The 14,605-nt window shown below is 49.6% G+C and overlaps 1 protein-coding gene across 3 annotated transcripts in view; it reads left to right on the forward strand.

Moving 5' to 3' along the window:
• LOC115132284 (signal peptide, CUB and EGF-like domain-containing protein 3) overlaps positions 1-14,605 on the forward strand; it is a 143,307-nt gene that overhangs the window by 43,680 nt on the left and 85,022 nt on the right. For all 3 annotated transcript variants that reach the window (XM_029664758.2, XM_029664760.2, XM_029664759.2), the window contains exon 4: positions 10,905-11,039. In XM_029664758.2, coding sequence (XP_029520618.1) covers positions 10,905-11,039 — 135 coding nt within the window. The remainder of the gene's footprint in view (positions 1-10,904; positions 11,040-14,605) is intronic.

The following is a 14,605-nucleotide window of genomic DNA, read 5'->3' on the forward strand; positions in this document are numbered from 1 at the left end:
TCTCTCTCTCCCACAGTCTCCCTCTCCCTTTACCCTCCCTCCCGCTCCCATCTCCCCTCTCCCCTCCTCTCCCTCTCCCACAGTCTCCCTCTCCCTTTACCCTCCCTCCCTCCCGCTCCCATCTCCCCTCTCCCTCCTCTCCCTCTCCCACAGGCTCCCTCTCCCTTTACCCTCCCTCCCGCTCCCATCTCCCCTCTCCCTCCTCTCCCTCTCCCACAGGCTCCCTCTCCCTTTACCCTCCCTCCCGCTCCCATCTCCCCTCTCCCTCCTCTCCCTCTCCCACAGGCTCCCTCTCCCTTTACCCTCCCTCCCGCTCCCATCTCCCCTCTCCCTCCTCTCCCTCTCCCACAGTCTCCCTCTCCCTTTACCCTCCCTCCCATCTCCCCTCCCTCCCCCCTCCCACAGTCTCCTCTCTCTCCCTCCCTCCCTCCCTCCCTCCCACTCCCATCTCCCCTCCCTCCCTCCCCACAGGCTCCCTCCCCTCCCTCCCTCCCGCTCCCATCTCCCCTCTCCCTCCTCTCCCTCTCCCACAGGCTCCCTCTCCCTTTACCCTCCCTCCCGCTCCCATCTCCCCTCTCCCTCCTCTCCCTCTCCCACAGTCTCCCACTCCCTTTACCCTCCCTCCCGCTCCCATCTCCCCTCTCCCTCCTCTCCCTCTCCCACAGGCTCCCACTCCCTTTACCCTCCCTCCCGCTACCATCTCCCCTCTCCCTCCTCTCCCTCTCCCACAGGCTCCCTCTCCCTGCTCCAAAACCTCAAGCCAAACCTGGCTTCTCCTCAGACAGAAACATTGATTTGAACCTCATCATGAAACATTTGAAACGTTTATGTTGTTTGTTGCTGTGTGTTGACCATGAATGAGAATAACTACTCTAATCTGTCATAGACAGGTTATGTGTTGACAGATGTCTCTCTCTCTCTTCTCTGTTCTATCATTGTCTCTCTGTATTATTGTCAGTTTACAAAATGCTTAATTGGTGTAGGATAGAGTGATTATGGGTTGGTGGGGAATTAAATCAGTGTATTCTTTCTAGCATGCTAACATGAACAGTAGATAAACTATTTATCAGCACTCAACCTACAACTTTACTTATCAACATCTGTGGGCGTTAAAAGTCAACAACCACTCATGTATGTTTCTCATGCCCTTAAAGAACTGAAAGTAGCAAAGTGTCTTTCACTCTTTTTCCTCTCTCTCTCTCTCTCTCTCTCTCTCTCTCTCTCTCTCTCTCTCTCTCTCTCTCTCTCTCTCTCTCTCCTAACTCAAAACAAGTGTACAGTCTGAAGCAGGGTTATTTTCCAAGTCATTTAGCATGGCCTATTTATTTGTGTGTGGATCATTTGCTATGCTGTGGATGAGCTCTTCCCTTGCATGCAGGTGTGTAACTGGAGTATCTGCGGTTGTAAGCCTGCTGCCTCTTCAGGCCAAGCTTCCATCAATCCCTTTGATATATTTCCCTCTGTCTTATCATCCATGCAATTGTTTTATGTGCAGGCAAACACACGCACAGACAAACACAAACACGCACGCAATCACGTACACAGAGATGTACACACCCTTGCATAAACGCACCCTTGCACATTCTCACACACACACATAGTTCTCTATTCAATTGTTTGTTTGTGTGTGTGTGTGTGTGTGTTCATGTGAGGATGATTTGTTACGTGTGTATCATCCTATAAATATTCCTGCCATGGTTCTACTTCAGTGTTCTTCACAGATGACCTGTTGACCAGCAGGCAGAGAAATCATCCAACTGACCCTGTTTCCTCTCCCTCCCTCCCAGGTGTCTGCAGGTTTTCATGGATTTAGATGTATAACATTAGTCCTTGTCCTTCTGCATTACACATGGTGTCACTGGTATTAAGCTGTAGTTAGTCCCCCCACAGATGTAAATAACAAGTGGATGAACCATCATTGAATCATTTGAATCGTTTGACCTCCCATAGAGACAGTGCAATAACACGTTCAATGAAACAGATGTAACTTATTTTCCAGGCATTCAACGATTAACAAATGTAAAGCATGTAATTAGCGATGAACTACTTTGAGTGGGTAAGGCATTTTATGGTGCTGAAAAGGTTTCTCGTCTCCGAGCGCCACCTATTATTTCTCAGCAATTACCCTTGGAAAGAAAACCTTACACATCCCCGCTCCAGAATGCTAAGAGATTCATCCTTACCACAGAAACAGGGGAGGAAGAAGCATTGGTGGGGGTTTCATGTTACCTCTCAATTTCCTACAGGTTTAAGTGCTTTTAGACCCCTTCAATAAGATTACTTCTACTGGCCTGTAACTGGAGTGGCTGTGCAGCTGGTGCCCAAAGGAGATCAGACCTAATTGAGGCTCTGGCTAGTGGGTTGGAGAACAGACTGACACCTGGACAAGACAGTACAGATGTATCACTTTAATCAGTGAGTGATTCACCTGAACTGATCCTCCAAAGTTCACATAGAGCCAAGTCCCTTTCACTCTTACCAACAGAAAAATCGACTGTTTAACACCTGAGGTTGATGATTCACATGCTTGGAATGGCTTTGATTCCCTCACTCCTCTACTCTCCTGTTGCCCTCTCTCACATGGCCGTGGCCCTGGCACTTCCTCTCCTCTCCTCTCCTCTCCTCTCCTCTCCTCTCCTCTCCTCTCCTCTCCTCTCCTCTCCTCTCCTCTCCTCTCCTGTTGCCCTCTCTCACGCTGCCCTGGTCCCCCCTCTCCTCTCCTGTTGCCCTCTGTCACACGGCCCTGGCCCTCCTCTCCTCTCCTGTTGCCCTCTCTTACACGGGCCTAGCCCTCCTCTCCTCTCCTGTTGCCCTCTGTCACACGGCTCTAGCCCCTCCTCTCCTGTTGCCCTCTCTCACACGGTCCTGGCCCCTCCTCTCCTGTTGCCCTCTGTCACACGGCCCTGGCCCCTCCTCTCCTCTCCTGTTGCCCTCTGTCATATGGCCCTGGCCACTCCTCTCCTCTCCTGTTGCCCTCTCTCACACGGTCCTGGCCCCTCCTCTCCTCTCCTGTTGCCCTCTGTCACATGGCCCTGGCCCCTCCTCTCCACTCCTGTTGCCCTCTCTCACACGGGCCTAGCCCTCCTCTTCTCTCCTGTTGCCCTTCTGTCACATGGCCCTGGCCCCTCCTCTCCTCTCCTGTTGCCCTCTGTCACACGGCCCTAGCCCCTCCTCTCCTCTCCTGTTGCCCTCTGTCACATGTCCCTAGCCCCTCCTCTCCTGTTGTCCTCTGTCACACGGCCCTAGCCCCTCCTCTCCTCTCCTGTTGCCCTCTGTCACACGGTCCTGGCCCCTCCTCTCCTCTCCTGTTGCCCTCTCTCACACGTCCCTAGCCCCTCCTCTCCTGTTGCCCTCTCTCACACGGTCCTGGCCACTCCTCTACTCTCCTGTTGCCCTCTGTCACATGGCCCTGGCCCCTCCTCTCCTCTCCTGTTGTCCTCTGTCAGACGGCCCTAGCCCCTCCTCTCCTCTCCTGTTGCCCTCTCTCACACGGGCCTAGCCCTCCTCTCCTCTCCTGTTGCCCTCTGTCAGACGGCCCTAGGCCCTCCTCTCCTCTCCTGTTGCCATCTCTCACACGGTCCTGGTCTCTGCCAGCAGGGGTTGCTGTGTCTGCTAGTCAGGCCAGGAGCCAGGTTGGGCTAGGCAGGAGTCGCAAACGAGACGTCCTTCTGGCCCCCACCGACCGGCCAGCACCACATGACTTCTGGTAATTGGCTCTAGCAGTGTTAATGATGTTGGGCGGCAGTGGCAGGCGGCAGAGCCCTACACACCTCACAAAGACATCAGGAAGTCAGGAATTCAGGTGGAAGCAATGTGATGTCACAGCACAGTGAATCTGTGCATGTGGAGTAAGATGTCTCTGTGGGTCGCTGTATAATTTACCTCATGGTGCGCTCTGTAGTCACTGATGTCTCGAGATCTCTACGACGAGGCACACTGTAGTGAAGAAGTGAAGCGGAAACAATGTTATTATATTCTTTATGAGAGAAATCACTTTTTTTAAAGGCCTTTACTGAATTACCACCACAAGTGCATAATGATGTCGGGAGAGAAGGACTTTTTATGCTCTTAAAAAGTAGCCTATAGGAGAATTATATTTTTCTTTCAATTCAATTCAAAACACACATTCGCTTAAGAATCAAAAGCAAATGCATGATGTCCAGTATTCCCCACTAAGGTACAAATGTCCCCACATTGATGAGCTATGTGGTTTCTTTTACATGGTTCTCTAGAACCCCGTTGGTACGGTCCATTGGAATTGCTCAAGTAGGGATATGTGGTGCCAAAAACTGTATCATTAACTTCTGTACAAGTACCCCCTGATGGATTTATAGCTACCAAACCACAAATCACATCTTTACTAACCTTTGGCCCCGGCAGAAAACCCTGTCTGTCTGTGTTCTCTGGAAGGAGAAGCACTGCATGGCCGCCGCTGTTCCTAACCTTCCATCACTTCCTCTCCATATCTCTCTCTCTCTAAATTCAAGTTGCTTTATTGGCATGGGAAACATATGTTTACATTGCCAAAGCAATTGAAATGGATCAACAAACGTGAAATAAACAATAAAAAGTGAACAGCAAATATTACATTCACACAAGTTCCAAAATAATATAGACATTTCAAATGTTATATAATGTCTATATACAGTGTTTTAACGATGTGCAAATAAAGTTTTTTTTAAAGTAAAATAAATCAACATAAAATATGGGTTGTATTTACAAAGGGTGTTTGTTCTTCACTGGGTCAACAGGTCTCAAATCTTGCTGCTGTTATTGCACACTGTGGTATTTCACCCAATAGATATGGGAGTTTATCAAAATTGGGTTTGTTTTCAAAGTCATTGTGGCTCTGTGTAATCTTAGGGAAATATGTGTCTCTAATATGGTCATACATTTGGCAGGAGGTTAGGGAGTGCAGCTCAGTTTCCACCTAATTTTGTGGGCAGTGTGCACATAGCCTGTCTTCTCTTGAGAGCCAGGTCTGCCTGCGGCGACCTTTTTTAATCTCTCTCTCTCTCTCTCTCTCTCTCTCTCTCTCTCTCTCTCGCTCTCTCTCGCTCTCTCGCTCTCTCTCTCTCGCTCTCTCTTGCTCTCTCTCTCTCGCTCTCTCTCTCTCTCTCTCTCTCGCTCTCTCTCTCTCTCTCTCTCTCTCTCTCGCTCTCTCGCTCTCTCTTTCTCTCTCTCTCTCTCTCGCTCTCTCTCTCGCTCTCTCTCTCTCTCTTGCTCTCTCTCTCTCTCTCTCTCTCTCTCTCTCTCTTGCTCTCTCTCTCTATGCGGCTGCGTTTGCTTTGTTCTGTTGTCTCTCCCTGCTTCGTTGGACAGTGTGTTTCCTCTGGTTCTTCTTCAACACCATATGCAGCCATACAGAGCTCCTCTTTCTGACCTAGGGTCAACTACTCAATGATGTAACACTGAAACCCAACCTCTTTCTGACCTAGGGTCAACTCCTCAATGATGTAACACTGAAACCCAACCTCTTTCTGACCTAGGGTCAACTCCTCAATGATGTAACACTGAAACCCAACCTCTTTCTGACCTAGGGTCAACTCCTCAATGATGTAACACTGAAACCCAACCTCTTTCTGACCTAGGGTCAACTCCTCAATGATGTAACACTTGATTATCCTCAGTCATCTTCCGTCAATGGAGAGCACGAACTACTGTATAGTCAAAGTATTCACTGTTATTCTGTTTCAACCTCAAACCAAAGTTGTCTGCATGAAATGTCCTTATTCTCTCATGTGATAATACCATTCCCATGGCAACAGCCCCCTGACTAAGTGTTTTCTCCCCAATCTATTGTGACAGCTTTGAGTGATCGCTTGGTTGAGCCTGTACCTCTAATCCCCAGGGATCTTGTTCTAAGGCTGGCTAATCAAACTGCCAGGATTCAGCCTGATGTATTATTGACCAGGGGGCTGATGGGAAAGTCCAGTCATCAGAGAGCCTCACGTTGATTCACTCCATCCTCACTCTTTGAAGCACGCATCCTTTGATGCATCACTTTTAAGTGCTTTTGTTACACTTTAAATGGTACTGTAACATGACTAGATTCGGACAGATAGTGTTTTATTCTCTTCTGGACATAAGTAGATTACTTTACCCTCTCTGTTCCCCTATGGCCATCATGTGGGTCAGTCTATTGGCTATCTGAGAGGGGGCCCAGATAATGATGCATTGGTTAATCCCTCTACTCTCCTAGCATAGCCAAGAGGAAAGGCTATCACTCCTCTGGTTTGATTCAGGGGAAATCACAAAGTCTAGGCTCTTAGTAATAAACCTCCCCTCCACCATCTCTCCATTGCAGATGCAGATACCCAGAGCTATCTAGTCGGGTACCCTCCCAGTGCAATCAATTTGCTGTTGTTGAGACACACACAGATCAGGTTTGGGCATGGTGGCTTTCCACAGTCCAGGAGGTGGAGATGGAGGGTGGAGTGATGAGTTGCAAGGGAGGAGGAGGATTTGGGTTTGGTGTATTAGCTGGCTCCCAAAGAGGATATCAACACTCTCTTTCCCTCAGGATTGTTCGGCCCCATTCACCATGACATGAACAATTCCATCTGAGCAGACTGGCAGGGGAAAGTCAAGCCTGGGATTGGTCTTTAGGGATGTAAGCACCCAGCAGACAGCCAGCCGTCAGGCTGCACACGTCAGGGCCTCTTGTCTTCTTGGCACCAGCCTGTTCACCCCAAACACACATCCTGGGGTTTGTTTTTTAAATACTTCCAGACTTCTTTTGGAGGAACTGAGGAATACCATTTGGTATGACCAAAGCTCATTTTTCATTTATGGGATAACTGAGTGAGACAGTGGGAGTTCAGGCTCTCTGTGTATATTTACCAAAAATCGTTACCTGAGCGACGAGCGCATCGTTGGAGGCTGGGTTTCAATCAAAGCAGCATTAGCTTTGTTTATATCGTGTTAGTATGACAACAAGCTGTTCCACTGAATTCAAATCTAAATACAGCCTAAGCTAAGCCTTGTTTGTTTTTGTGTGTTGTGGTCACGCTAGTCAGGGTTTAAATCCTCCTGAGTAAAAGTGACCTGAACAGACAACACTACACATTGGCTTAACCTAAGGAAGTGCATTGATTAAGCAACACAAAGTATCTCTAGTCTAGTAGCACTCCCACTTCTCTGAGTTCAGTTTCTCACCCACACAGCTAACCGACAGAGAGCATGCGTGGCCTCAGGCAACACATCAACTTGTGCATCCTCCTGCTGACAAGTGCCTGATTAGTGCTGTGTGTTTGTTTACACGTGGCCAGTGTCTGTGTGCACTGAGTGCTCCTCTCAGAGCGTCTCGGCTCGGTTCAAACCTGGCGCCGTGGTCACCGTTCAGTGAAGAGGGTGGAAAGAGTCATGTCATTGAACTCCAGCAGCAATGGAGAAGAAAGAGGAAATCCTCTAATCCTGTTTAAAAGAGAAAGGATCTTGATTTAATTTGTGACTATGCTCCTCCCTCCCTCCTTCCTTCCCTCCCTCCCTCCCTCCCTCCCTCCCTCCCTCCCTCCCTCCCTCCCTCCCTCCCTCCCATCTACCGATGCTCAGCGAAGCCAAAGGGATGTTTATCCTCATAATGTCTCCTTCACCTACCAGAGCAGCTCAGACAGCATGCCTTCAGACTGGCCCTTACTGCTGCCTTATTAGGTAGCGTGTGTTTCTTAAACCCCTGGAAATGAAAAGCACAAATAGGGTGAATGGCCGGCCTCGGTCTCACCTCCTCATTTCTCTGGGATGTCTGCTCTGGTCTGGACCACAAAGACTTCTGTCTGTGTGCCTGTGTCTGCCTGCCAGCCTGCCTGCCTGCCTGCCTGCCTTCCTGTCTGTCTGTCTGCCGGTTGTGTCTGTTGAAACACAAATCTTGGTCAGCACTGAGGAGGAGATACACATAGTTTTCTATTTTTCTCCTCAAAACTCTGGTGCTGGGTCAGCAAGAAATGCCCAGAGAGTCACTGAACCCTTTTAGAAAAAAGACGAACGCGTCTCCAGAATACGGCTTGAGGAGGTTCTGTAACTCAATCGCCATGTTTACACGGCTCCGAAGCTCAGCACAAGGCCAAATGTTATATATACAGTCAAGGCTATCTGAGAAACCAGCGGACATGGCTTCCGCAAACACAACCAATCTCTTAATCTTCCCATTTCCCCCTCTCCTCCTCGCAGGGAATTGAGGGATAGAAAGGAGAGATGTCTCATTTTTCTGAACTGAGGCAGCCCTTTTGACTTCAAGACGTTATTCCATCCTCTACAGATATTTGTTTTGTTAACGTTTTAAATCCAAATAAATGAGCACTTCTCCTGGCCATGCCAGAATCCCTTTCCACTTGGAAATACTTGCTTTGGATGCCAGCCTTGCCCAGCACAAAACACAGGCAATTATTGGAGCTATTTTAACAGGAGAGATCTACTGACATGTGATGCCTCATTTGAAGGGATGAAGGAATCAGGAAACGAAGCCATCATTAATGTACTGGGGGTTTGGAAAGATATTTCCTTTTTGAGGCTGACTGCGTATTTGGTGTGCATTTTTCATGTGTCATGAGTGTATGTGTGTGTGTGTTTGTGTGTGTGTGTGTGTGTGTATGTGTGCGCGCTCTCGTGTACACTCATACTTGTGTGTGAGCCCACTTGTGTTGGTGTGTGTATTTGGGCATATGTTTCATGGGGGTTGGTGTTTGGCTTTACAGTTTATCTGCAAAGGTGCAGCTGCAGGTTCCTTGCAGCTATACTGATAGGTGTCACCGCTGCCAGTCTCCCTCTCTCTCACTGTGGAGAAAGACTCTGGCCAGTCAAAGCCATAGCAGCTGCACTGAGGCTGGGGTGGATTGCAGCTCTGCTTAAATGGAGCACATTACTCCACCACGAAATGACTCCAACTTCTTTAACCTTCATAGACCCTCCAGTCTGTCCTTATAACACTAAGTGTATTTAGCATCTCTTTTCAAGGATGCAGGGACAGACACGCCACCTGGATGGCAGTTGTGCTCAGGTTTTCCCAGTGGGCCTGAGTGACATGATGACATTGTTTTGAGAGGAGGGAGGCATCGGTGCTGATGGAGTGTGAGAACAGAGGACTAGACTTGTGGTCAGGAGGGTCACATGCCACTAACCCACTTAGCTGCCCCAGAGGTTTCTGTCTAGTCAGGTTCCACTTTGACATCACTCAGGAGTTTGAGGTGTATGTGTGTGTTTGTGTGTGTGTGTCTATGCATGTGTGTGTGCGTCTGTGTGTGAAAGAGAGGAGGACAGAGTGAAGTTTAATTTCTAACTATGCTGGGCTGAGAATCCCCCAGAAAGGAAACTTCATCCAGAGGCCTTCTCAGACTGGAAAAATAGGCAGACAATTAGTTTCACATGACAGTTTATTAAAAAAAACCTTGTGTATACAGCAGATTATTGATGTGTCGAGCATGGGGATGGATAGGGTTCCAGGAACAGAGCACAGGTCTCCAGGGGAGGAGGAGGCCTAGAGTCAAGGCACTGTCACGTAAAGGGGATGCTGGGCTGGCTAGTAACATTACTAATATCTAATGACGGAGAGAGGTCTTTCCTTGGGAAAGAGGTCTTCTGACCTCAATGGGACTTCCTGGTTAAATAAAAATATACTGTATGTAATATTGTATGACACTGTGCAAGACCTTCCATTTTATAAAGATTAGTGGATGGCCCCAGAGGTCCCTAATTTGATACTGTTGAGTATTTATTCCGCACCATAAAATGGTGGCTTGAAGCTAAAAATATAAAAGAGCTTACACCTGGTTGCACTTTGGTCCAATACCCCATGTAGTGACCTGTGAGCTCGGACGTTTTTAACAAGTTGTTAGTGAATAGATGTTGTCCTGTTACCACTGATTGGGTGTAGTCTCAGAACACTTCTGGTAATATCTTATAGAGAGTAAGAGGCACAATGAAGTCTCAGTGGGATTAAATGCTATGTCAGCACCTACTGTGTTAGAACCTACTCATTAGTCTAAGGCGCTATGCCCTGTGGCAAAGCATAGCCCCCGGAGATACCTCTGTACAGACTGCTGCTGTGTGCTGCACTTCAGTAGGCTTCAAGTGGCTCACCTCCCTCTCCTCCCCTCTCTACCCCTCCTCCCTCTCCCCTCACCTCCCTCTCCTCCCCTCTCTACCCCCTCCTCCCTCTCCCCTCACCTCCCTCTCCTCCCCTCTCTACCCCTCCTCCCTCTCCTCCCCTCTCTACCCCCTCCTCCCTCTCCCCTCCCTCCCTCACCTTCCCCTCCCTTTCTTCTCCCTCTTTTCTCTCCCTCTCCCCTCTCCTCCCACCTCCCTCCCCTCTCTCGTGGCATTCCTTCATTGGAGGGGCTGACAGAGGCTCGTCATCGACAGGTATTCTGCCCCAGGTGGATCAGGTTACCACAGTTGCCAGGGGAGTGTGCTGCTCAGGCTTAGTGCTGCACAGTTGGAGGCTTTCAAACTGTGAGCCCTCCGCTCCGTCTTCTGCCACGCAAGATAACTGTGAACTGAGACATCAACTCTTCAGACGCCTTTAGACAACCCCCTCCTGGTTTCCCTTGACCATGTCTCATATCTCCCCTCATGTTGTGACCTCTGCAGTCTACACTGCTGAAACCACTAAACCACTCCCCTGGTGCAATTGCATTAATATGCATGTTATTTTGCTCATCATTTTCCAGAAATTATAATGAACAACTGTGTTCTCCTGTGTCAACGCTTCCATGACAATAATCTTTCATTTTGTTATGTCGCTGTTACAGTATATCATCATATCTAGTTTAATTCAGTCAAATCTAACTGACTGGGTACAAAAAAGTAACTGCAGAGTAGATCCCTTACTGGTTTATCTCCTTCTCCTCCTTCCTGGACCCATTGGTTTCTATGATTGTAATGATTGTTCACTTCCTGTTTCATTGCAGATGTGGATGAGTGTTCAGAGGGGAATGGTGGATGTCAGCAGATCTGTGTCAACATGATGGGCAGTTACGAGTGTCGCTGCAGAGAAGGATTCTTCCTGAGCGACAACCAGCACACCTGCATCCAAAGGCCTAAAGGTTAGCCTTGCATCCTCAACACGCACACACACGCATGCACACATACATACACACACACACACAAGCATTCCAGCGAAGGGACTGCTCCAGACTTATGGTGCAGGAGAAGATACCAGTACGAGCTCATTAGTCCTGCTCTCTGACCTGAAGGTACCTAGTAAACTGCTGGGGTCATGACCTCATTATGGTCCCATTCAGGGGAAGTATCATTTACACTTCAGATGGTGCATTTTCATTAAGCCTTGTTTAAGCTTTACTACAAGTGAAAGGCTGTAGTCTGCATCTCAAATTGCACCCTATTCCCTATATAGTGTACTTCTTTTGATCAGGGCCCATAGGGCCCATAGAACTCTGGTCAAAAGTAGTGCACTATATAGGGAATAGGGTGCCATTTCGGAAACATCACTACTGTAGCAATACTGCTGGCCTGCAGGTATGTCTTCTGTGACTGATCTGATATGATAGGGAATCAAACCGGGTCTTTGACAGCAGGATCCGCCCTAACAGGCCTGCCCTGCAGCAAAGGTGAACAAAGGTAACAGTAGAAGTGCTTAGAAAACACCTGAGCTGTGAGGAAAGCTGTGTGTTGTTATTTTCTGTCCTTTTCAAATGAGACTGATCTTATCCGGCAGTCTGACAGCTTTTTTGAAACATGACTGCCAGTGGTATGAATGGCCTTGGGGTGGCTGAGAGAAAATAAACTATTAAATGTGTAGCCAGGAGCAGGAACAAGACTTGTTTATGGAGAATTCCTGTGGGATTGGGATGGATGTGTCAGAGAATGGAAGGTGGGGAGCCAATCTTATCATAGTCATACATAGACATACCTGTAGAGGAAGAAAAATAATGACTGCTCCCAATAACTTGACTGATAAGTACATTATCATGCTTTTAGTTTGGGTAGCATGTAAATTCATAAATAACAAGATTATTTCCCCTGAATCATCCACCTGAATAAGGAAACCCCAAGGTCTCTTTCACAAGGGAAACCTTGAATGCTGTTTTACTCTATTGTTCAGTACCACTAAAACAGAAAAAAACTAGCCTCTATGATTTGAGTATGACAGTCCTTGAGGTCTCAGGGAAGGTGAAGTCACAGTGAGGCAGATTATCTACACCTGCAGCCGTTGTCTGCTCTCTGTCAGCTCTTTGTCTGCTCTCTGTCTGCTCCCAGTCTGCTCTCTGTCTGCTCCTAGTCTGCTCTCTGTCTGATATCGGTCTGCTCTTTGTCTGCTCCCAGTCTGCTCTCTGTCTGCTCCCAGTCTGCTCTCTGTCTACTCTCTGTCTACTCTCTGTCTGCTCCCAGTCTGCTCTCTGTCTACTCTCTGTCTGCTCCCAGTCTGCTCTCTGTCTGCTCCCAGTCTGCTCTCTGTCTGCTCTCTGTCTGCTCCCAGTCTGCTCTCTGTCTGCTCCCAGTCTGCTCTCTGTCTACTCTCTGTCTGCTCCCAGTCTGCTCTCTGTCTGCTCCCAGTCTGCTCTCTGTCTACTCTCTGTCTGCTCCCAGTCTGCTCTCTGTCTGCTCCCAGTCTGCTCTCTGTCTGCTCTCTGTCTGCTCCCAGTCTGCTCTCTGTCTGCTCCCAGTCTGCTCTCTGTCTACTCTCTGTCTGCTCCCAGTCTGCTCTCTGTCTACTCTCTGTCTGCTCCCAGTCTGCTCTCTGTCTACTCTCTGTCTGCTCCCAGTCTGCTCTCTGTCTACTCTCTGTCTGCTCCCAGTCTGCTCTCTGTCTGCTCCCAGTCTGCTCTCTGTCTGCTCCCAGTCTGCTCTCTGTCTACTCTCTGTCTGCTCCCAGTCTGCTCTCTGTCTGCTCCCAGTCTGCTCTCTGTCTGCTCCCAGTCTGCTCTCTGTCTACTCTCTGTCTGCTCCCAGTCTGATCACTGTCTGCTCTCTGTCTGCTCCCAGTCTGCTCTCTGTCTGCTCCCAGTCTGCTCTCTGTCTACTCTCTGTCTGCTCCCAGTCTGCTCTCTGTCTGCTCCCAGTCTGCTCTCTGTCTGCTCCCAGTCTGCTCACTGTCTGCTCTCTGTCTGCTCCCAGTCTGCTGTCTGTCTGCTCCCAGTCTGCTCTCTGTCTACTCTCTGTCTGCTCCCAGTCTGCTCTCTGTCTGCTCCCAGTCTGCTCTCTGTCTGCACCCAGTCTGCTCTCTGTCTGCTCCCAGTCTGCTCTCTGTCTACTCTCTGTCTGCTCCCTGTCTGCTCTCTGTCTGCTCCCAGTCTGCTCTCTGTCTGCTCCTAGTCTGCTCTCTATCTGCTCTCTGTCTGCTCATTGTCTGCTCCCAGTCTGCTCTCTGTCTGCTCCCAGTCTGCTGCCAGTCTGCTCCCAGTCTGCTCTCTGTCTGCTCCCAGTCTGCTCTCTGTCTGCTCCCAGTCTGCTCTCTGTCTGCTCCCAGTCTGCTCTCTGTCTGCTCTCTGTCTGCTGTCTGTCTGCTCTCTGTCTGCTCCCAGTCTGCTCTCTGTCTGCTCCCAGTCTGCTCTCTGTCTGCTCCCAGTCTTGTGTCTGTCTGCTCTCTGTCTGTTCCCAGTCTGCTCTCTGTCAGCTCTTTGTCTGCTCTCTGTATGCTCCCAGTCTGCTCTCTGTCTGATATCTGTCTGCTCTCTGTCTGCTCCCAGTCTGCTCTCTGTCTGCTCCCAGTCTTGTCTCTGTCTGCTCTCTGTCTGCTCCCAGTCTGCTCTCTGTCTACTCTCTGTCTGCTCCCAGTCTGCTCTCTGTGTGCTCTCTGTCTGCTCCCAGTCTGCTCTCTGTCTGCTCTCTGTCTGCTCCCAGTCTGCTCGCTGTCTGCTCTCTGTCTGCTCCCAGTCTGCTCTCTGTCTGCTCTCTGTCTGCTCTCTGTCTGCTCCCAGTCTGCTCTCTGTCTGCTCCCAGTCTGCTCTCTGTCTGCTCCCAGTCTGCTCTCTGTCTGCTCTCTGTCTGCTGTCTGTCTGCTCTCTGTCTGCTCCCAGTCTGCTCTCTGTCTGCTCCCAGTCTTGTGTCTGTCTGCTCTCTGTCTGTTCCCAGTCTGCTCTCTGTCAGCTCTTTGTCTGCTCTCTGTATGCTCCCAGTCTGCTCTCTGTCTGATATCTGTCTGCTCTCTGTCTGCTCCCAGTCTGCTCTCTGTCTGCTCCCAGTCTTGTCTCTGTCTGCTCTCTGTCTGCTCCCAGTCTGCTCTCTGTCTACTCTCTGTCTGCTCCCAGTCTGCTCTCTGTGTGCTCTCTGTCTGCTCCCAGTCTGCTCTCTGTCTGCTCTCTGTCTGCTGTCTGTCTGCTCTCTGTCTACTCCCAGTCTGCTCTCTGTCTGCTCCCAGTCTTGTCTCTGTCTGCTCTCTGTCTGCTCCCAGTCTGGTCTCTGTCTGCTCTCTGTCTGCTCTCAGTCTGCTCTCTGTCTGCTCTCTGTCTGCTCCCAGTCTGCTCTCTGTCTGCTCTCTATCTGCTCTCTGTCTGCTCCCAGTCTGCTCTCTGTCTGCTCCCAGTCTGCTCTCTGTCTGCTCTCTGTCTGCTGTCTGTCTGCTCTCTGTCTGCTCCCAGTCTGCTCTCTGTCTGCTCCCAGTCTTGTCTCTGTCTGCTCTCTGTCTGCTCCCAGTCTGCTCTCTGTCTGC

This window comes from Oncorhynchus nerka, linkage group LG7 (assembly GCF_034236695.1).
Source record: "Oncorhynchus nerka isolate Pitt River linkage group LG7, Oner_Uvic_2.0, whole genome shotgun sequence".
Taxonomy (NCBI): Eukaryota; Metazoa; Chordata; class Actinopteri; order Salmoniformes; family Salmonidae; genus Oncorhynchus; species Oncorhynchus nerka.